General features: G+C 38.0%; 1 protein-coding gene across 2 annotated transcripts in view; it reads right to left on the bottom strand.

The window, feature by feature from the left end:
* The window catches only part of KCNMB2 (potassium calcium-activated channel subfamily M regulatory beta subunit 2), a 244499-nt gene that overhangs the window by 203086 nt on the left and 17037 nt on the right, over nucleotides 1–24376 (bottom strand). The window contains exon 1 of one of the 2 annotated variants that reach the window (XM_060639252.3): nucleotides 17622–17734. The exons of the other annotated variant lie outside the window; for it this stretch is intronic. Coding sequence (XP_060495235.1) covers nucleotides 17622–17632 — 11 coding nt within the window. The 5' untranslated portion in view covers nucleotides 17633–17734. Of the gene's footprint in view, nucleotides 1–17621; nucleotides 17735–24376 lie in introns of those variants that run through there. 2 annotated transcript variants of the gene reach the window in all.

A 24376-nucleotide genomic window follows, 5' to 3' on the forward strand; every position in this document is an offset into this window, starting at 1 on the left:
AACTGAATCGATCTTGCTTATTTTCTTACTTTTATTACCCAACTAGAATAAAAGCATCATGAGGACAGACTTAAATTGTTTACATTGTATCAAATACATAAAACAATGGGAGATTGAAGAATAAATGTATGAAAGAGGAGAACTAAATGGTCACCTTTGAATCCTATTCCTTTCCCCCTGACCAAAACTGATTGGACAATGGTCGGAACCTGACTCAAAGGTGGGGTGCAATTCTTAAGCTCTACAGGGATATCTGAATGGATTGGTATGGAAAAGATGCAAGCATATTCTCTCTCTCCTCTCTCTCTCTCTCTCTTCTCTCTCTCTCTCTCTCTCTCTCTCTATATATATATATATATATATATATATATATATATATATATGGACAAGTAGAAGATGAAGGGAAATGCTCACAAAGCAGAGAGAGAAAAGATATGTAAGGGAGAAAGAAAGCTCACGTGGTTAGAGAAGCCCTGTAAAGAGCTAAATTAAAGTGATGGAGACAAGGAGTGGAAAGGCACAAGCCCTACTGATCAGGTCCTCAGTGCTATCTGGATTTCCAAATAAGCTTTTGCTTCCAGATCTTCCTCCAGGAGGACCGGCTTTGTCTGGCATCTCCTTGTCTAGGGTATGATGTGTTTCCTTGGTCCCTGTGCCCTTAGTAGACCTCTGTTTTTACATCGAAAAGTGCTTGATCCAAATTTCCTTCTTGATGTCTGATTTAGAGTGCAACATGTTCCGTTCTGCTCTTGGAAAAAGAAAAAAAAAACATCTAATGATGGAACAGGATTTTACAGTTTATGGAGTGCTTTAATGTGTATTTTGCTATTTTTTCCTGACAGCAACTCCTCTCCATGAAGTGGTTCTTGATTTCCTCTAGGTGGGAAATTTCTCTCTTCAGTACTTTGTTACCACTTTGATCTCATTCTCAGCATGCATTACAGTCTTTATTTGTGTAAATGCTTTACCTTTGCTACTAGGTACTAAGCATCTAGAAGGCAGAGACTACGTCCTGTTTATTTCATCCCTCACAGTGTTTAGTATCCTGCCTCATATAATATTGTTGCTAAATAAAATCTTTGTTCAAATATTGATCTGGTTTTAAAACTGACTATAAATCCATTCCATGATCTCTGGTTGCACTTAAGTATTCTAATGATTTAGATCTTAAATTATAAACTTTGGAGTAGTTATTTTAAACATTTATTTCCTCAAATATATTTATATATAAATATTTTCTCAAATATTTATATTTATGACTATATTTGTATTATAATCCATAGAGTCCACAACAATTTCTGGAAAATATCCCATAAGAATTGCCATATGGGTTTTTAAATAAATGATCAAAAAAGAACATTTAGAACACGTATTATAAAATTAGTAAACTTAGTTCCAGACAAATTTATTTTAGTTAATCCAAGCCTTTGTCTAGATTTTTATTCTTCAAAATTATAACTTCTCAGACTATGCATGAGGTTCTTCAGATTTGGTGATTGTTTTTCCTACTATGTAAGTGGTATTCTGAGGACTGAGTCTGGGGTGAATAAGGTTATCATCCATGGGATCCACATTTGTCTCAAAAATCCTAGGATTTCCCTTTGGTTTCATCCTGTTTTATTTTTAAATATTCAGAACTGAAGAGGGGGGAATAAAAGCAAACCAACAACAAAAATGCACAAGATTACAATTTTTGCTCAAGGGCAATAATGATAGCACCAGAATTTTGCATAAGATAAATAAATCTCCCCTTCTGTTCTTACTAGGTACAATGTTCTAAACAACTATATTATTATATGCTGAGGTCCTATGTTTGATATCCTTAGTACTTTTACATGGATATTAGTTAAAATAGGATATAGGAAGGACAAGATAAGATAAGGTGTTTGGATGGTTCTGCCCTTGAAAAAAAAATCGGTGAATATCTGTTTCCTTAGCTACTCTGTTAAATGGGTATTTACACATTCTTTAATCATTCACTAAGCACTTACTGAGCACCTGCTGTATCTTTCTATGTACTGTGCTAGGAACAGGAGCAATAAGATAAAACGTGGAAGAAGACACACAAACAACTGACTATAAAATCCTATGGTAGGTGCCAAAGTAGAACTTAATAGTTTTCTATAATTGAGATACGCACAAAAAAAAAAAAAAAAAAAAGAGAGAGAGAGAAGGAAGGAAGGGGGAAAAAAAGCATTATCAACCCTGCTTTTGTAAAGGAGTGGGAGGATTGCTCAAGGAATTTTATGGACACATGCTTGAACTAAGTTTCAGATAGAAAAGGCATATAAGACCTTTTAGAAAGAAGGGACATTATAGGCAAAGGCATGATAATGTACAATGATATGGGCTATACTGGGTAACTGCACAGTTGTTCAATTACCTGGAAAAAGAAAGGAGAGTGTTGGGGAAGGAGTTTGGAGAGGGAAGGAAACTTAGCTAATGAATGGCTTATAAAGTCATTCTAAGAAATTTATCATTTATTGTGGGGGTAGTAGGGAGCAATAGTAGAGAGGGGTTAAGAATGTAATAGGGGGCACCTGGGTGGCTCAGTTGGTTAAGCATCTGACTTCAGCTCAGGCATGATCTTATGGTTTGTGGGTTTGAGCCCAATATTGAGCTCTGTGCGGACAGTTCAGAGCCTGGAACCTGCTTTGGATTCTGTGTCTCCCTCTGTCTCTGCCCCCCTCCTCCCGCTCCCATTCATGCTCTGTCCCTATCTCACTCTCAAAAATAAATAAACATTAAAAAATTTACAAAAAAGAATGTAATAGCAAGGCTGGAGTTTAACTATGTAAAATATAATTGGTTGGGGGAGTAAGGCTGGGCTAGTGAAATAATTTCTCAAGTTGATACATGTCAGAGCATTTGAAAACAGCAATTGCAAGTGAAATAATATTTTGCTATCAATTGCTATTATTATTCACATGCAGTTTTAAAGTTCAGAAAGTATTGGCTAAAACAAGTTTAAGCACATGGTTAAATACCATTCCAGAAAGCACATTAATGCCTACCTCTCTAGCTGCCTATTTTATTCCTTATTTCAGAAGAAAATAAAGATGCATTGTAGAGCACATGAACAAAAGGGAAAAGAGAGGCAAGTGGATTATCTACCTTCCCAGAAGAGGTGTTTTCAATATGTGCGTTCATAGGTACATGAGGAATAGTGGTCAGAGGAACTGAGCCTGAGACCCAGTTCTAATACACGTTAGCCGTATGACTTTGAAAAGTTAGTTGACTTCTCTGATCCTCACTTTGCTCATCCTTAAAATGGGGTAAGAAATTCCTGCCTTGACTATCTTATAAAGTCACTGTAAGCATCTGTTGATGGGGAGCCTGGGTGGCTCAGTTGATTGAGTGTCTGACTTCAGCTCAGGTCATGATCTCACTGCTTGTGGGTTCGAGCCCTGCGTCGGGCTCTGTGCCGACAGCTCAGAGCCTGGAGCCTGCTTCGGATTCTGTGTCCTGCTCTCTCTCTGACCCTCCTTCACTCATGCTCTGTTTCTCTCCCAAGAATAAATAAAGAATCTGTGTTTTTTATTTTTTTTAATAAAAAAAAGAATCTGTTGAGATAATACTGTAAGTACGAAAGTATTTAATTTGTACATATTTTCAAAACAAGGAATCCTGAGGGATACCAATAGCAAGAGATCATAAATCATTATTAGAAAAACTTTCTTCAAAATGCTTATAGATATCTCTCCAGAAACTATCTATCTCCAGGCTTACCTCTCTCTGTTCTGTTTTTCACTCTGTAATACAAATGTAAGAATTTATTTTTATGAATGATGGTGCTTGGATTGGAAATGTTACTGTTATGAGTGTTACACAATGACAATTTCTCCAAGCAAATAAGACATATTCTAGGACTAGCCACATGGAATATATACTAAGGAAGGGTGGTTGGGTCAGTACACATGGTTTATTTTTAATTAAAAATTTTAAGGAATAATAGGTTAGTACAGAGGAAAGAGAATTTTGGGTGGAATCGTATTACTTGTTCATTTAGGCTCAATTAGGCTATAAGTTACATCCATAGGGAAATTGTAGGTTCACATATCCACATAGTTCAACTCACTTACAAATATTCAACTACCAAATATTTATTTAACATATTATTAGAGGTTGTTTGGGAAGATAGATTAGCAACATTAGAATTGGAACTTCAAAGCATTTCCAGCAGAACTTCAAAGCATCTGCAACTCTGGCAAACTCAACAGCTTGGCTATTTTTTATGCTCTCTTTATCCACAAAGTAATCACTATGGCAGGATAATATAGACCTGATTAGAGCCCAAGTAAAGAGGCGTGGTTGAGCTCTGTCAGTTAACTTTGCTCAGGATTGCGGGAACTAGCTGTTTTGTTTGAGGAAACTGGAATGAGTATCCAGAGAGACCCCACTATGGTGAAAAAAAATTGTCCTCGGCTAAAGGATCACAAAGAATTTTCTTTTTCCTCTTCATCTTAGAATCTGAAGATTTAAAATTCCATCTACTGCTGTACCAAGATCGCTCAAGTTCCTGGCCAGTAGATGGCTCTCTCTCTTTTTTTTTTTTTTTTTTTTTTAAACCAAGGTGCTGTCCAATGTACTGAATTTAGTAAAGGTTCAGAATAGCCTGTATCATAAAGATAATTGAAGTAATGGAACTCAAGTTTTGAGGCCATTTTCTCACTAGTTTGGTGAACTTGAATGGAGATATCTATTGAATATTTTAAGTCGATCTTTATTTCCTTTATAATTAGGAGGCAAACTCATGAGGCCTTTCATGCTTAAATATTTACACAGATTTTCCTTCTGCCTTTCTCATCCATGCAGCAAATTGATGATAAAGTTGTGTTAGATCTATATTATCTGATTGCAGGCAATGCTGACACATTTCACCGCATAGCACACTTTTTCCAGTTCTTATATGATAGTGCTAAATGCCTATCATATGAAAAGATTGGGGTTATTTTATTGCATAACCATGATTTATATCTCATCTAATCCTCCATATATATAACTTATTAGATGTCCTCTACATTTTAGATTGTTCCAGTTAAAAGAGGAGCTATAGCAAAAATTATTGAGAAGTAAAACTATAACTTAGACATATATATGTGGGACAACTAAAAAGTAGAAAAATGAAAGTGTAATAAATTAGAGATTTTATTCAAAGGGCATACAGGGCTTCAGTATTTTTAAAGCATATGACTAATTTATTGAAGCAACAGAGGCAGAAATGGTGTTATGGAAAGAGTACAAAATGTTGAAATCAGAAGATGGCTGTCTTTCTCTTTTGGGAAAAACACTTAAAGTCTGAATTTCAATTTTCTAATCTGCAAAGTGATAATATAATATCTACTTCATAACTTTCTTGAATAGTTACACTGTCTGAGGTAATATAAGTAAAACTTTTGTGTAACTTGTAAGATAGCATATCTTTTTGGTCAAAGCTCCTTTTCTTCTTGGCAGAGTCCCTGGATTCTATTACTTATTTCTTTCTCTTTTTGTAAACAAGAAAACCGATGCATTTTATATTTCTCTTGACTGTTATTTCTTTGCGAGGAGGCTTCTGTTGTATTAGCTGGTGTATTCTGCTCCTCTTTCCCTTACTTTCTGTTCCAGAATCAAGTTTTCAGGCTTTTTTTCTCCTCCACAATAGCTAGTGACAATTAGAAACTGAGGGATAAAGCCTTTGTTATTCTGAGTTGTTAACAAAAGAAACTTTTATTTTAGCAAGAGCAAAAAGGCATCATTGCTATTGGTCAGTGTCCAGAGAGAACTTGGAAATATTTTAATTATAGTGAACTTGTATTGCAGCCGTGTTCATTTTAATGAAACTTGACTTTCCAGTCTTATCTTTACTGAAATATTTTCACATTTTCTCCACTCACTTTTTCCTTTCTAAGACTAAATACAAATGCACTTTTAGGAACGTGTGTGTGTGTGTGTGTGTGTGTGTGTGTGTGTGTGATTAAAAAATGATGATTAAAACATGGTCTTCCTTGGAGGGTTATAGTTTGTCTTCCTACCATAATTTTAAATACATGAAAACCAGAAAACCTTGAGAGAGAATCTTAGGAATGTAATTTTACAAAAATTGGTGAGAGGCTGAACTTTCAAGATGGTAATGACTTGTAAAGGGCTGAAAATAAATTGAGGGGCCACAAACCACTTCACTCTGAGTATTAAAGGAAACATCATCTACTGGAGAAAGAACCAATGCAAACCAGCCTAGATGTGATAACTACCAAAAAGGAAAACAGATGTGGCTACATTTCGGGTATCTTATTCAATGTCAGGAAGGGGAAACAATATTACAATGGGTACTATAGGAGGTATAGTTCCAGGTAATAACATGATATTTTGTTTTATCTTCAGCCCCTTTATTGTGTGAATAACGAAAAATGCCATGCAATAAAAAGATACAAGTTGAAGGAAGCATAGGTGCAGAAGCCATTGCCAGAAGCAGTCCTGCATCATCTCCTAAAATCACTGAATTTTAAGATAGAAGTTCTGATGTTTTTATTTTTATTTATTTATATAAAATTTTTGTTTTTAATGTTTATTTATTTTTGAGAGAGAGACAGAGAGACAGACAGAGTGTGAGCAGGGGAGTGGCAGAGAGAGAGAGAGAGACAGAATCCAAAGCAGGCTCCAGGCTCTGAGCACAGAGCCCAATGCGGGGCTCGAACTCATAGACTGAGATCATGACCTGAGCTGAAGTCGGATGCTTAACTGATCCAGGTGTCCCATGATGTTTTTAACTATATCAGGTCAAAGACAAGTCTCCTGCTCTAAATACTTATATAATTCTTGACAGTTTACAGTTTAAATGTATACAAATATACAATTATATAACTCTTTACACTATACAATTGTGTATAAGTTATCCCTTTAAATTAATGAGTACTCACAATGTTCAGTGTACTATATTATGAGGAAAACATATCCTCCACCCTGAGAAAGCTGAAATCCTAATAAGGTCTGGGGCATGTAAACCACTGACTATAATATTAAAATTTTTTTTATGTTTATTTTTGAGAGAGAGAGAGAGAGAGAGAGCAAGCGAGCAAAAGAGCAAGTGGGGGAGGGGCAGAGAGAGGGAGACACAGAATCTGAAGCAGGCTTCAGGCTATGCTGTCAGCCAAGAGCCTGAGCTCAAACTCACGGACCACGAGATCGTGACTTGAGCTGAATTGGATGCTTAACTGACTGAGCCACTCAGGTGCTCTACCACTGACTATAATATTATTGAGGCTCAAGGAAGGAACCAACAGAGGCTATTAAAATAATTTACAGTAAGGGACTCTAGTTGGCATCTATTACTTTAGCTTTCCTTCATCTTTCTTTTGGAGATTGCCTCTTTCTCTCATCATATGTTTCTGGTAGGGCTATCAATCACAGAGCACTACCCCCACCTCCCCCCCACCCCCCACACACACCCCATCCCGATGTGGTCACATGAACCAAGGTGGCAAATCAGAATGCCATGATCAGTGCAGGGCCAGTCAAATCTAAGCAGAGTCACTTGGAACCTATTTCTGGGTAATTATTTGGATGTTTGAAATCTTCTGAGGGCAAAGTCTATGTAAGTCAGAAGCTGCTGGTGGCTATCTATTCTTAACACATGGAGAGAAATTTCTAGAAGATGCAGCCAATCTGAAAGAAAAGCCAAGAAATGAATAGAGGACATTTTTGAGCAGATCTAGCTATGCCAAAAGTAGTCAACCTCTGACATTTTTACTTATATGAGCCAATACATTTTATATTTGCTTGGATGTGTTTGAACTGTGAGTTCTGAATAACAGACTCCATTCTTTTGAATCAGGTCCTAATTTTATCTATCATAAAGATTTCTCTGTGCATTCCAGTTAGGATTCACATATTTACTAGTTCAATAGGGATTTCTTGAGTGTCTTTCAAGCTAGAGAGGCACTGGTTATTCCATACTTTTCTCCCTTTTACCATTTCTCTTAAGTCTCTTAAGACTATTAAAGTGATTGAATATGCCCATGGTCATAGCATGAATGTCATCAGAAGGTTTTGTACTCTTTCAAAGAGGAGCTTTTCTGTCAGCCATTGTGGATGCTCAAGGTCTCACTGGCATTTATAAGAATGTATTTGGAGGGATTCACATTTTGTCTGTGATTTCAAATGAATAAACAGAGAAATGTCATGGAAGAAACAGCAGAAATATACTTGCAAGCTAGCATAGTTACACTTACAGAAGTGTAGTGATTGGTCCAGTTTCAATAATTTTTCAACAGCTTTTTAAGTCTGAAACATTTGTGAACTTACTTTGACCCAGATAAAATGGAAAAAAAAGACATTATTCTTTCTGCCTTTTGATTACATATCTTCTTCTTCATCTGTGTCTGATTATATATTGTGTTATAAACCAAGTTTTCATATTCATAGCAGCATCATATAGGCTTTCCATATGTTCACTTTTTAGATAACTGAAAATTATTCCCTTAAGTGACACAGTTGATTTATAGCATTAAACTGCTTGAAAGGGATCTTTAAAAGTTAACTATGTATTTCCATGTTTTTTTCAAAAGAAAGTGTAATAACAATATAGCTATTATTTTTTTAATAAGTGGATTCCATGTGGCAATCCCTTTGTTAGCCATTTATATTTAACATCTCCTTTAGAACTACTCCTATGATGGAAGAGATACACTCCTTATGTAAGAGAGGAGTAGACTGAGGATCAGAATGGTTAAGTAACTTAACCAAGATCACAAAACCACAAGGAGGCCAAGCTGGAATCTGAACTCAGATCTGACTCCATGGCTGCTATTCTTATCACAATGTCATGATTAAGAACATCAAAGGTGGGGCGCCTGGGTGGCTCAGTCGGTTAAGCGTCCGACTTCAGCTCAGGTCATGATCTCTCAGTCTGTGAGTTCGAGCCCCGCGTCGGGCTCTGTGCTGACAGCTCAGAGCCTGGAGCCTGTTTCAGATTCTGTGTCTCCCTCTCTCTGACCCTCCCCCGTTCATGCTCTGTCTCTCTCTGTCTCAAAAAAAAAAATAAATAAATAAACGTTAAAAAAAAAAAAAAAAAAAGAATATCAAAGGTGTGCTTTGCAAAGATATAATGATGATCTCCCTGGCTTCAGATACTCTATATTATCTGCCCTGGTGCAAATGGCCTCATGCTGTTCTTTCTTTTGATTTATGTCTGACATATATAATTTTCTCCCTTATTGTAAGAATGCTAACTCTCTTTTACTATTTTAAGTAGGCCTGGCAGAGGCAAAATGTGTCTGTCCTCCATTTAAGATGATTGCTTCTTAGCTGCTTTAAATCACTTTCTAGGATAACTGATCCCAGGCCCTCTGTATCCATGTGGAGACAATAATGATGATAATGGTGATAATAGGGTGATCATTTATCAAATACCTTCTATAAGCCACTAGATGTATTACATATATGGTCTACTTTATCCTCACTTGTAGACATTTCTTTTGGTTGCTCAGGACTTTTCCCACTTATTTTCTAGGTCTTAGGTAAATTTCAAACAGATAATATTGACTAATGGGTAAATGATACCTTGCTTAAGTGAGCTACTTAGACATATATATTCACAAAAATGCACACTCAGAAGCTCTGATTATTTACATTGACCTTTCTACCTCTGGTCAAATATTGGCAAGGGTAAAGATGGGAATGAGAAAACCCAGAATGGTGACATGCCAAGGAGATTTTCGATATAGTCATGATGTGTTGGTTGGAAAATGACTTAACTACTTCTGTTAAGTGCTGAAAGGTTTGAAGTAATCTTATTAATTCATGTGATTACTTGTTATTATGCATCCTCAGTACCTAGAGCTACAAGAGGCATGAAGTTTATCTTTAAATGAATGCTTCTCAATTATGCAAACACCAATGTGTTTTGGTATAATTTTTCCTGTGGAGCCATTAGGTGGTTAATCTGTAGAATATGAGTACACCTCTTAAAGTACAAGTCTGCTTGATGACATCTGCAGTTTGCATTGTAAATGCATCAATAATAAAATGATTTTGCTGAAATCGTCTCACCTGAGGAACATTCATATGAAGTTTTCTCAATTTGTATACTCTTATCTAAATATAAGGCAAGGGCATGGGTTTTGATGTTTGTCTGATTTTTTTTCTTAATTATTCAACACTTTGTTCCTCTCTGACATTGGGTTCAAAATAGAAAACAGAGAGACAGTGTTTTTCTGGGAGGAGACAGGATGTATTAGCCAGCTGGGCCAACCTGTTTGTTTTCATTTGGGTTTGGATACATTTAAAAACACATTTTTAATGTTTGTTTATTTTTGAGACAGAGAGAGACAGAGTGTGAGAGGGGCAGGAGCAGAGAGAGATGGAGACACAGAATCCTAAGCAGGCCCCAGGCTCTGAGCTGTCAGCATAGAACCTGATGCAGGGCTTAGACTCAACAAGCTGGGAGATCAGGACCTGAGCCCAAGTAGGGTGCTTAACCGACTGAGCCACTCAGGTCCCCCTGGATACATATTTTTAAGTGACTTATATATTCTCTATGAATTTTCTCTGAGCTAAAATTGCCAAGTAGGTTTGTATGTACAAGCATGCGTGTGTATTTGTGTGGTGTATCTAGATGCTGCCTGCTTGAATGCTGTGACCATTGAACTTTCCAGAAGTGACTTACATCTGTATTTGAACCTACATAGACAAGTAGCTAATAGTGACTCTCATGATGGAGTGATTCTCATGATATTTTCCTGTTAGTAGGAGCCCACCCTGCTTTAAAGAGATCATTCATTACCACTTTATTTGTCCACTCTTGGTATCCTTGGAACTTTGGAAATATTTTTGGGTGTTTATATTCATGTTCTACTCAGTCCTGGTTGCCTTGTTTCAGAAATCTGTATCTCATTAGTATCTATAATCAACAGTGTGGTTAAATACTGTATTTCTAAAAATCAGTTCTTCTGCCTGCCATGGAATTTATGCTATAGAGATGTGATTTACTAGAACCCTGATTTTCAGCATGATGCTATCGGAGAAAAGCCAGAGGAGATGTTGAAGGTTTAAATTTGTAGATATAAATGTGTTGACAGAGTATGTGGAAGGGGTGTAATCAGTGGGAGCTATGTGTCCCTGACCACGTCTGGTGGGGTAACTTAATAGAGTAGTTGGAGCTGCTATAAAGAGCTGAATTCTCGGGAGAACAAGCTGATGTGACACAATACAGTTTAGCATAGCTCTCCATGTCTGGAAGGGTGTATTCTTTGGCAGGGAAGTGCATTTATAGTTGCTGCCATGGCCTCCATCCATGCTTGAATTGATTTTCCCTAGAAATTTTTCACTTTTTCTCCCAGGTAATTCTACTTTGCATCATTTTCCGCCCTAGATAGAGTAAACTCATTTCAAGAAGGGAGAATTCCCAAATTGTAAACTTAGAAGTCAATTCTGGAGGAAGCACTGTGCTGAATTCTGACTGCCAGCTGCTGCTTGTGTGACTTTGGGCTCATTATGACTTTCCCTCTTTTTTAAAATGGAACAGCACATATTTGTCTAAAATAGTTGAAACAATATGGGCGCCTGGGTGGCTCAGTCAGTTAAGTGTCTGACTTCAGCTCAGGTCATGATCTCTCGGTTCGCGAGTTCGAGACCCACACTGGGCTCTCTGCTGTCAGCACAGAGCCTGCTTCAGATCTTCTGTCTCCCCCTCTCCCTGCCCCTTCCCTGCCTCACACACTCTCTCTCTCTCAAAAATAAACGTTAAAAGATTATAAAAAAATAAATAGTGGAAACAATACAGAAGAGCAGGAAGTAGAAAGTGGTCCCTTCCGCCCTAGCTCCTCATTCTCCTTCTCTAGATGTAACGACTACCAGTCACTCAGTTTATATGATTCCAGACCTTCCACTATGTACATACAGGTTTATATACTTTTTATGAATAAAAAGTTGACTTTGCTACATACGTTTTGTATCTTGATCTTTACGCTCAAAAATATTTCTAAGATATCCTTCTGAATGAGTTTAATGTCATCTTTTTCATTGTTCTTATTGCATTCAAAGCGTTCTAGAATACAGTTGTATCCTAAGTTATTTGACTAGAAAATACTTGGGTGTCCTCAGATGTCCAACATTACTAATAATACTACAATGAAGACAATTGCACATAATATCCTTACACACTTGTGAAAGTATTTCTGAGGAATAAATGGCTGCAAATGGAATTGCTGAGGTAGTAATTTTGCTCCTTAAAAATTTTGATAGATTCTGCTGAATTACTCTTCAAAAAGTTTTTATTGATTTATAATCCCTCAAAAGTATATATAAGAGCTGAATGAATTTATTAAATTGAACTCTATTTTTCTTTTGTATAAAATGGCACTAAATTACCTTTTTGTTAAGGTTAACCTGAGAATTAGATAAAATAACACAGGTAAAGTAGCTAGCACTGTGCCTGACCAAAAGTGGATACTTCAGAAATCTTTATTTTCTCCAAATGCTCCATTTTGCACAAAGCAACAATGAAGCAATTATTAAAGAAGTCCAATTTTCCCACCTGGGTCATACCCAGTGTTCTCAGCACTCCAGTATTCATACCTACATCAGTGCTGAGCTTCTTAATTGAGTAAGAGGTCTGGTCACTATTGTCTTTATACTGGTCATTATCCTTCTTTGCACATGATGCCCATTGTAATCAGAATTTAGGTATTTTAAAAGTATTTTGCAAATGTCTCCTCAGTCTTTTGTTGTGCCTCTTTGTTTCCATGTAATTTAGAGTTTTGAGACCTGGAATTCTATTTTGAGTGATCAAACATGAAAGTGCTCACATCTGTTTGGTTTGACAAAAAGTCATAAAGGAGGGTTTGAGAGATTGGTAGATGCTAAATTTTGATGCTCTCATTGTGTCTAAGCCATTCACTTATTTGTAGGAGGTCTCTGGGAGCATTCTGGCAATTCCATTCCAGAGCGCCCACACTTCCATTGCGACCTCCTTCACTTTATATGGTTGTATATACCTCCCCTGTACTTCAGTTGATGCTTGTATATTTGTCTGAGAAGTGAGATGTGATGCATGGCCATCCAGTAGAGGAGAAATGTCTTTCATATTTCATGCACATACAACTGAATCCAAGTTTACAATTTACCTTAGAGAAACATCCAGACCTGGATACTGGTAGTCTTCAAGTCTCAGTGGATTTTCTGTCTGTCAGTGTTCTGGCCCTCAATCATCCCTACAAGATGCCCACCCTCTGGTCACCCACCTCATTTAAGCTCAGTTAAGCTTTGGACAGCTCTGAATATCCAGTGCATTTTATTTTATAATAGACACTTCTGCATTGCTTACTCTGTGCAGACACTGTTGTGGGCGCTTTATAAATATTAACTTACTTGATCCTTAATGGCTGCCCCTGTTTTTCTGGTTCCAGCTCTTAAGGAAAGATAAAACATTTCTAATCCCTTGTCTGTAAACCAGCTTTCACATACCAGGTTCCCCAGGGCCTACTCTTTTTCAAATTAAGGAATTCCAGCTCACTCACTTGTTCACATACCACACGATTTTGAATTATTTTATATCCTGACCACTCTCCTCTGAATGTCCTCTGATTTGTTAATGACTCTCTCAGAGATTGCAAGCTGTCTGGTTCTGGCCCACAGATGTGTTTTGCTTGGCACACTTTTTTATTTATTTTGTTTTTCAATAAAACAGAAAAAGCAAGAGAAGATGGACCGCCTTTCCACAGGATATGCGTTCTCCAGCTCCAGGTTTCTATGTAGCACCTATTGTTTTAGTTATGGCTTCACTCAACTTGGCCCCTAGAGTTGTCTGAGTTTGAGACCCTGCTGAAATACAATATCCAGAACTGAACTTAGATGCCATCTGGCCACAGCACAGTAGAGGGCATCCTTCATTCTACAGTGCTATTAATATTGTAAACTTGGATATATCTCTTACAACCAATTTTCTTGAAATGCATTTTTAACCCATATATCAGCCATTCCTCCACACCGCTTCTGAGGCTGGATTTAATCATTTTTACTTTCAGAATAAAAAATTTACTTGCACCAAATCATTATTGAAGAGTATATACTTTCTTGGCAGTTTAGAGATAGAGGGGAAAGAGATGGTTTTAAAAACCCAGCCTTCCCCTTCAGGTCTCTTCTCTTAGCCTTACAGCTCTTGGGGTCTCCTATTTCCTTATCCCTTCTTTCAGCACCAGTGGTTAACTTGACTGCTTCCTGCATCCTTTCCCAGAATCCCCTCTCTGGGGCTTCTCAATCTTTTTCCTTAATCACACAGAGCAACTTAGTCCTGGGCTAGCTGTGCCAAACTTGGTGCTCACAACTATTGTCTTCCCAGCCAACATCAGAGCCTCTACCTATCAGGAACTACTTTCCAAAGAAGGCAGCAAGTGACTCTCATAACCAAATGTATTTTTTCCTACTGCAGTAAGACCACTTGTTTTAGAGCTAGGCAACATGTCCAATCCAGTGCTCTCATCTTACAGGTGGAAAAACCCAGATCCAGAAAGGTCATATTAGTTAACTACCATAATGCAGCTAATTAACAGGGAGGTAGATCATGGAAGCCAGCACGTCTGTATATATAAAATTGTGCTATATATGATGTTACTAGAAACTCTGTATTTATACATGAGCAGTCACTAATTCTATGTACAGTGAGTCTTGGGGCTATTATATTAGATTTGACCTTGTCTACACCAGAGTGGATCATTGCATTTCCTCTCCCCTTACACACACACACGAGTTGCTGTGTCCCAGCTTGTGGCTAAAAGGCTGCTGTATTCCTTTCCATACTGATTTTTGTCATAAAATGTCTTTGGATTTCCTGACAACATTTTGCAAAAGGTAAAAATTACAAAGTAAGCATTTCCAGCTACACGAACAGTGGAATCTAATGTAGCAATATTACAGAATGATGGGATTTTAGAGTTGTGAGACCTTATCTATCATCTAATCTGATCCTCCCCTGCTTTTAACCATGTGGAGATTTAGGTCCTGAAGAGATCAGCCTTCTCTGAGAGCCATAGAATCATTTAGTTTCGGAACCAATAATAGAACCAGGCTGTCCTAACTAGTCCAGTCATACAACTCCATACAACTTCCATGTAAAAACAAATAAACAACAAAGCCTGCTTCTCAGCATTGTTTTGTGTTGATTGATAGCAAAGGGGATCATGTGCCACTTACAGTAATCTCTTAAGATCTTATAATAATCCTTACATTATCCTGTTAAACTGGTTGTAGCTCTGTGCTTAATAGATTGAAATCTATTATTCATAATGCCATCTTGTTCTGTTCAAATAACATTATCCTTATAACTAAAATTTTATGGATTCATACTCCATTTCATAGCACAATGAGATAGAGTTTTTAGAACAAAGAGTTTTCATTTGTGAATTCAGTTCAGTAAGTATTTTGCAAGTACCTACTGTGTCCCTAGCATTATCTTTAGCCTTTGTGGTAATTCAGAGGCAATATATTGCACATGGCTTTTAGCCTCAGAGAACTAATATTGTGTTGTGGGTGTCTGGGTATCCAGAAACATCATGAGAATAATGTTCTTTCTAAGGAGGTGAAACAGTGTAATGGGTAAAGGCATGGACTCGAGGTCAGGCAGTGTTGGGTTTGCACCTTGGTTTTTTATTTACTAGCTGTGGTATCTTAGTTAACTCTCAGTGTCCTCATCTGGGGATAACAATAGCACTTATTTCATAGAGTTATTTCCAAGATTCTGTTAAAAGTCAAGAGTGAAACCACTTAGCACATGCCTCACATATATTGCTCAAAAATGTTAGCTAAGGCCATCACTCACGCAGGTGGAGTCAAGATGGAGGAGTTCATGGGACAGCCTTGCCCTTGGTGAATTGTGGATAACTGTGGTGGGGCCTTTATTAGGGATACCATAGGTGGTGGTATACTTTCAAGCAGTCAAAGGTTTTCAGAATTCTCCAGTGGGAGTAAACCAGTCTACGAGTGGGTTTTGACAGCTCTTAAAACCAGTACTCCACGGTTGGGAAATTGAAAAACAAAGCAAAACAAAACAAAAAAAACAAACAAAAAAAAATGTGAGCCGATGTTTAAAATCTTTATTATTTTATGCCCAATGAAGTCTCTTTGCTCAAAGCACGTTAGAAAAACCAAGTATCTCAACACATTTAGGGGAAGGAAACTTAGGCTTTGGATCTGAAATATTTAGATTTTATTGGTTGATTGACTACTGGTTGACTGATTGGTTGAGTTCTGTTTGTGTGGCTCAGTGTAGCCCGTTTGCCCACAACAGCAATCTAAGTTTTTGAGGAAGAATCCTAAGAGTAAAGTTGGGAATAGTAATCACTTCCTGGAGCATTATCTTCAATGTAATTTTGAATTATTTGTTCTTGTGAGAAGTGTCCTCCAGATAGAAGTCTCCCTTCCTTTGACTGTCAGTGTTTCCTGTTCACGGCAGGTTCTCAGACAAAGGCCTCCCAATTGGTTGTCAGTTACTGGTGTTCCCACCCTGCCTTATCTTGAACACCCTCTGTTGTTGCTAAAAAATTAGCCACTCAGAGGAATGCATTTGAACCAAATGGTACAAAGTGCTTTGGAAAGACCTAAAGCATTGTTTGTTGATCTAAGATAGTCAAATGAACTTCCTAATTACTTGCCAACTTTTGTTTGCTTCTTTCCAAGTTCTTTTGTTCCTCGTTATATATTTTTTTCTCCTTTTTTTTAAACGGAGAAAATAAACCAAATATAGGGAAGGAGGAAAGGGCTTTAACAATGCATCTGTATAATCTGAAAGAAAAAGATTATGCCTAATTTGAATGAAATGTTTCTTAAACAACTTTGCAGTCAGACTATTAATAATCATTTTGCAAAGCTGGTGACAAATACCAGAGCACACTGGAATATTAGGGATCCGTGAATTGCTGTCAGTTTGAATTTGTATATATTTTCTCATAACTAAAATTACTCTGATTTAGTTTGCAGAGGAAGAAAATCTCCTGTAAAGTAACACTATTGTCAAATATATTTGTGTGAGACCATTTGCACATATGCAAAATTAGAGATCTCAAAACATTCTTGGATAATTAATACTAGTAAAGATCAAAGACTTGTCTAAAATAATCAATTAAGATACCTTTTCTAGAGTTGTCCAGATGTTTGCAACTATTCCCCAATTCTGTTTGCATGTTTTGATGGAGCTTCTTTCAGAAAATTGATCAAACAGAAGAGAATTCTGGTAATAAAATAATTGAAAATTTAAAAGGCTGAGAAAAATCACACAACTCCCTTGTATTAGAGTTGCAACTGTGACTTGTGAATGAACCCCACACCATTGTAAAAAATGAGAAAATATACACTAGAATCTAGAAACATCCTGAGTCCAAGAGAGACGAAAAATTACTTCCCTATGAAAGGAAGCATTCCCACAAGTTATCAGCTCCCTGTACTCTGGAGTTTTTGGTCCTACAAATCTTTCCAGAGTCAGGAAGCATTGTCTTGTCTAGTTTTCCATCCTCTAGCTATTTTCTGACACAACCAATCCGATACCATTCTCTTTAATGCTTCTTTCTACATAGTAACTATCACCAATTCCTCTGCTAATTCAAAAGGGTGAATGCAAAATAAATACGGTTCTCTGAGAGATTCTAGCTTACCTACAGTGCATGCCACTCAGTCAGCACTCTGCTCCCTCAGTTCTCCCCAACATGGCCCAGATGGCTCCTGAGATGACCCAAGAGCACACCGCACACTGGGGTAGGATCCAAGAAAAGGAGGAAAAGAGATAGGTGCTCAGGGATGTTTGTACCAGGACACAGTGCTCATTGGTCAGTGCCCTCCCTGGTTGTGTGGGACGTGGGAACAGAGCATTCAGCCGTGCAGGGTAAATAGCAACTAGACTAGTGCCTGGTGCAACTAACCAAAGGTGGTGACGAGGCCCCTGAAGCACAGAGCTGAGAGGGAAGAATATTTACTCCAGTGCTCCTCTGCCTTACAAAAGAAATCTGAAGCTGAGACATACATTTATTTAATTAAATTAATTTTAAAAAATTAAAAAAAAAAACAAAAACAACAACCCTGGAACTATGATCCATGAGATATTCTATGTAATTTGTCTTAACCTATTTCAGGATATTTTTGTGGAGGATGATGGCAACAATCAAAATACAGTCCGAAATGGAAAGGACTTGAGAGGTAACTGAGTTTAGTCTTCTCGCTTTATAAATGAACAACACTGGCCCTTGCATGTTATGGCCACGGTCCACGTACTGAGGCCCTGCAGTGCAGGTGAACACTAACCTTCTCACCACACACCGCCCCTTCTTCATTACCTAGGATATGTCTTTTTACACATTCATAGGCTCCATCTTCCTGCTTCAGGCTTGCAAGTTTCCATCCTCCTCTTCGGTTGTATTTCAAACAATGTACTGAGTGTGGCGATTGAATTATTACAGTTCTCTCTGTATTCTATGGGCCGTTTAAAATTGGCTTAGGTTAAAATGGGAAACTTCACACTAGTCGTAAGAAACTCTTAAGAGACACAGCAATTCAATCTGGTTCACGTAATAATAGCAATAAAGTAGAAATTGAACATTTTTTTTTCTCTCCCAACAAGCTAAAAACAATTTACAGATTTTCTTATTAATCCTCACAGAAGAGCTGTGACCATTTTCCTCACTGGAGACCTCAACCACCGAGGTCATGAGGCAGAATGCACAGGAACAGCAGGCTCTGGTGTGGGAATAAAGGATTTTGTTTCAGGGTCCCTTGGTGGTACTAATATGCTGTTTGGTCTGGTCCCTCTGAATTTCCATTCATTCATCATTTAAAAAAAATTTTTTTAATGTTTATTTATTTTTGAGAGAGACAGAATGCGAATGAGTTAGGGGCAGAGAGAGAGGGAGCCACAGAATCCTAAGTGGGCTCAAGGCTCCGAGCTGTCAGCACAGAAGCCGACACAGGGCTCGAACCCACAAGCTGTGAGATCATGACCTGATCAGAATTTGGACGCTCAACCAACTGAGCCACCCAGGTGCCCCTTCATCTTTTTTTTTTAATGTTTGTTTATTTTGAGAGAGAGAGGGAGGGAGTGAGGGGGAGGGGCAGAGAGAGAGGGAGAGAGTGAATCCTTAGCAGGCCCTGTGCTGCTAGTGCAGAGCCCTACACAGGGCTTGATCTCACAAACTGTGAGATCATGACCTGATGACCTGAGCCAAAGTCAAGAGTCGGCCTCTTAGCTCCCTGAGCCATCCAGGTGCCCTGTAATTCACTCATTTAAATGGGAGGAGTTGGGCAAGGTGATTTCCAAGATGCCTTCATGGCAAAGTCTAAGAGATTTCACAGGGATTGGAATCCACAGCTTAGCTTTTCTCACTTTTGATACCCCTGGTTAAACAAGTTTTCCTTAAGGCTCTGTAACTTTACTGTTTTTCTAGATCTTTCCTGTTTACAAATTCTTTTTCTTCTCCTTTTCCTAAGAGGAACAGGAAAGAGAGTAATTCCTTTTTTGTGTCAGGAAGTGGCCCACCGATAGGGATAGAGAGGAGGAGGCAGTAAATGGACAATTACCTTATTTATCCCTGGTAGAAGCCTATTGTTCTTTGGGGTTTGAAGTTTCTTTCATGGCAATGTCACTCCCACCCTTTCCTCTAAGTCTCACATTCTACTTTTTCAGACTGAAAGCATCCATTATTTCTTCCAAGTTCTTTCTTCAAAATGTTTCTGCTCTTAATTAATCCTTACTCCTCCACCCCAATAGTACCATAATCCATTTTAGAGGAAGAAGAGCCTTTTGTCAACCAAAAGCAATGTTTATTGTGGCTTTAATCCAATGTCCAGTTCTTCGGAGTCAGTGGTTTTTCTATCTGGATACATATTAGAATCACCTGGAAGAACTAATAAATAATACAGATACCTTTTCTACCCCAAAACAATTTAACCAGAATCTCTGCATATCAGAATTAGGCCTAAGTATTATTGCAAGGGTCCTAGCTGAGTTTAACATTCAACAGGGGTTGATAACCCAGTGCTCCCAGGTTTTGAAACACTTATTAGCCTTTGTTTATTCTTCAGCTTTAGTCCATTTTACTGGCTCCTTCTGGTCAATCTGCAAATGTGCTCAGCCTTCTGTTATCTTAATAAAACACCTTCTCTTGTCCCTCAAGCTATGATTCCTTGCATCCTCTTTCCTTCCACTTCACCCTCTCAATTGTTCTGCTCCAGGTCAGTCCTGAAATAGCTTTCTTTGAGGTCACCACAATGGCCAAAATAGTCCCTCTGTCTTCATCGTCCCCAGGCTCTCTGCAGGGCCTGACATTCCTGATCATCATTGCCTCTATGACATTCTGTCTTCCCTTGGCTCCTGTGATTCTGAATTCTCTTGGTTTCTTTCCCAGGTCCCCAAAGTTTCCTTTAAAATTACACCTCTAAAGTGGCCCTGAAGTGTAGCTGCTTCTCACAGTTGTATCCTAGTTGCTTTTAAATTCTTGATTTGTTCTTTCCCCCAAAGTGATTGCCTAAGTTTAAATGATCACATTTGTGAAAATGGCTCTAAAATCTGCATCCCTCTCCTGAGTTGCAATTTATATTTCACAAGGAGACATTCTTATCTGGATGTTTTTCCTCCATTTTGAACTCATGTGTTCCAACTGACCTTCTCCTCTTCTACCAATTCCCTTCCTTCTCTGTGATTCCCCACTGAACTCCAACCAACACTCTCTTCCCACTTTTCTGGGCTTAAAAAGTCTGGTTATCTGTCAATTTTCTCTCTTATTCACTCCTCATATCCCATGAATCCCAAAATTGAGTCTTTCTTACCTTTGTAATTTTTAAGACATCTGTTTCCTCCTTTTCACTTCTAATTCTTATCCAAGCTCTTGTCTAAAGCCACAGATCAAATATCCAGTCTTCTATTTGCTGTCCCAAATTCCCAGTCAAAATTAGCCTTTCCTTTCTTGGTGGTCCCAAAGCACTTTGTGGGTCTAGTATGAGATTTAGCACATAATTCTCTTTAATACATCACTGTGTGTGAAGTTTTCATTACTTAATTATAACATCTCATTGTCAGAGACCATATCATTTTGGATGGAGTTAATATTAAAACAACAGACTTACAATTTATCTGAGTAAAGAACACATACACACACACGTACAATACAGTGGAAATGGTTATGCACCATAAAGTTTAATGTGGCATGAGGCTTTGTGAACGCAAGTGATCCTTTATCACCATGACTAGTTTGGATTGATCACTCATCATACCAACACATACTTTATAAATGTCATTTCATTCAAAATCCCGACAAACAAGCAAGGTCAATGTTATGGGAATTCATTTGACACATGCAGAAACATACCGAAAACCTTAAGTGACTTGGCCAAAGAAACACAGCTAATAATGGAAGAACAGGGGTCAAATCTAGATAGAGAACCTTAGAATCCTCACACTACATGAGTCCCTCAGATTAAGTCCCACCCTGTGTTCACATGCTGGGAGATGGTGGGCCAGAGAAGAAGAGCCTTGGCTAGAGAAAGGCTTAGAGATAGCAAAGAGCTGTTTTATTGCTGAAAAAGAGTAAAACATTCTGTTCTTTGTTTGGACTCTCGTTGTTGTTGTAATTTCCCAGGTGTAGAGTGAGCCTGAGTAGCGGGCAGTGTGGAGGGCTTTCAGTGGGCATGTGGGAAGTTACTCCCATGCTCTGCCAGCTCCTCTGGTCTGTCAGTCCACCACTCGTTTCCTCTCTTTCCTCCCTGAAGGCACTGTATCCAAGAAACACCCATTAAAATGACAAGAACCTTGGACTTGGTTGTATGTTCTGATCAGCTAAGTGCTGAGAAAGAATTTGTTGGATGGCCTTGTGAGGTCCCCTCTAGCTAACTCCCATCCATGTTAAAGTCACGTGCAGAGGGCAGGGACATGTGTCCTTTATACAACCCCCAGATGCTGTTGGTAACTGAGCAGTACTTTCTTTTAAGGGGTAATCAGTATTAGTTTGCAAGCAATTTGAGGGCAAAGGAGCATGTCTTCTAGTCTTTTTATTAATCTTTTTGTCTTACTAGGCTACTGACTCTGAATGTAAATTATACCTATTTCATGGAAATAGTGTGAATTTGAGTTATTTATTTTTAAGGAGAAGCAAAAGCTTAAGTGCCTTCTCTCAAAAGGGGCCCAATAATTGATTGTTTAAAAGAACTGAATTAAACTGATTTGCATTTGGGTTGCTTCTTAATCAGAGGAAAAGGAAGGAATTGTTTTTTCTTTTTCTTTTTAAAAAAATTTTTAATGTTTATTCTTGAGAGAAAGGGAGAGAGGGAGAGAGGGGAGGGGAGGGGAGAGGAGGGGTAGAGAGAGAAGGAGACACAGAATATGAAGCAGTCTCCAGGCTCTGAGCTGTCAGTACACAGCCCGACCCAGGGTTCAAACCCTCAATCCATGTGATCATGACCTGAGCTGAAGTCGGATGGATGTTCAACCAACTGAGTCACCCAGAAGCCCTGAGGAATTGTTTTTTTCTAACAAATTCTATGCGACCTTGATAAGAAAAAAAATTTTTCTTTAAACATAAATTTTTATATATTCTCCAAATCATATTATGATTTCAAGTTCTATTTCGTAACTGTAACAACAGATGAGGAAAAGGCATGGTGTTTTGTTACCAATTGTAGTTTCAAGATCTGGTTCTGATAAATATTTCAGGTTTGAATTCTTATTAGAAGTTCATTTAGGGGCGCCTGGGTGGCTCAGTTGGTTGAGCAACCGACTTCGGCCCAGGTCACGATCTCATGGTTTGTGGGTTCAAGCCCCACGTTGGGCTCTGTGCTGACAGCTCGGAGCCTGGAGCCAGCTTCGGATTCTGTGTCTCCCCCTCTCTCTGACCCTCCCCCACTCATGCTCTGTCTCTCTCTGTCTCAGAAATAAATAAACATTTATAAGAAATTTAAAAAAAATGTTCATTTAAATTTACCTGCAACCTTAATGGTCTGAAAGTTATTATTTTAAATGCACATTGCTTTGGAATTTCTTGGCAATGGTGATTAAGAGTATAGACTCCGGAATCAGGACTGGATCATCTGAGGTTGAATGAAGGACTTAACACTAACTGTGTGACTTTGGACAAATTGCTGGACCTCTTTGTGCCTCAGTTTCTTTATCTGAAAAACAGAGATAATAAAACCTACTTGTAAGTTTGTCAATGGGATGAGATAACATAGAACAGTGCTTGACTCATGAATAAGTAATCAAAATTTGTTAGCCACTATTAATTTTAATAATTTCTTATAAAACAGTTTGGCTCTGGCATATTCCTTTTCAACGATTTCTTCCAATTATCTACTCTTTCTTCTCTGCCTACCCTTACTCCCTCTCAAGTATTTACTCTTGGGTAAACTGATTTGAACAATCTCTTGGTACCAAAAGAATCTCTGAAGCTGATCAGAAAATGCTCAGTGCTGGGTGACATTCCTATTGGCAGCCAAGAGCTCTGTCCTTTCTGTCTCTGAGTGGCCTGCCCATACATCTGCTTCCTTATTCTGCTTTTGACAGGTATTCCTAAAAGTCAGCATTGGCCAGTATCTAGTTCATCTTGCAGAATTTTTTCATCAAATCCTATAAGCACATCCGGACCAAGAGTAGCCCCAAACTAGATTTCTTGTTTTTGTTTTGTTTTGTTTTTCCTAGCATGGTGCCAGATGGCACTTATGTTAGGATAATAAAGGAAATCTGTTTTCTTCCTCCTATTTTCTATATCTGTCATAAATCTTAACTGACTTTGGCTGAATAGAAATTTAGAAGTTCAAGTTTCAGGTGAAGTTTCAGTTTGAATTTCACTTTAAATTTTTATTAAAATTGATTTGCTTTTGCAAATATGAATTAATTCAATGTCACTTTAGTGGAAGCTTGTTGACAAACAGTGATAAAGATCCAGCCAAGAGAACACTTTGGCATAGGAGAGTTTTTTTCTGCTTATCTTTATTGAAGAACTACCAGTAAGAAACCCCTTAGCTCCTATTATGCCTTTGAAATATGGATCACATCCAACTGCACTACCTAGCAAAGAAGAACGAAATCTGCACACCATTAAAGGTGCTGTCAGAATTGACTGTGGTATTTATTCACAAATCTAGCAGACTACTGAGGCATAAAACGTGTAACTTATTAGGTCACTGCTTTCGAATACAAATTATAATAATTTCCCGGTAATAGAGCGTTTGAATATCTACAATTTAAGGAGAGCAAACCCCAGGAAAATTACCATATTTGCTTGAGTTAAAATAGTTACAAACAACAACAAAACAGCAGCAGCAGCAACAACAGCTTCTAGAAATGGAAGGACCTGTCATCCAAATTCTACCTCGACTGAGGAAAGGTGATTATATAGGAAAGTAGCCCATGTACTACATTGACGAGGTCAAG

The sequence above is a fragment of the Panthera onca genome, chromosome C2, assembly GCF_046562875.1.
Source record: "Panthera onca isolate mPanOnc1 chromosome C2, mPanOnc1 haplotype 2, whole genome shotgun sequence".
NCBI lineage: Eukaryota > Metazoa > Chordata > Mammalia > Carnivora > Felidae > Panthera > Panthera onca.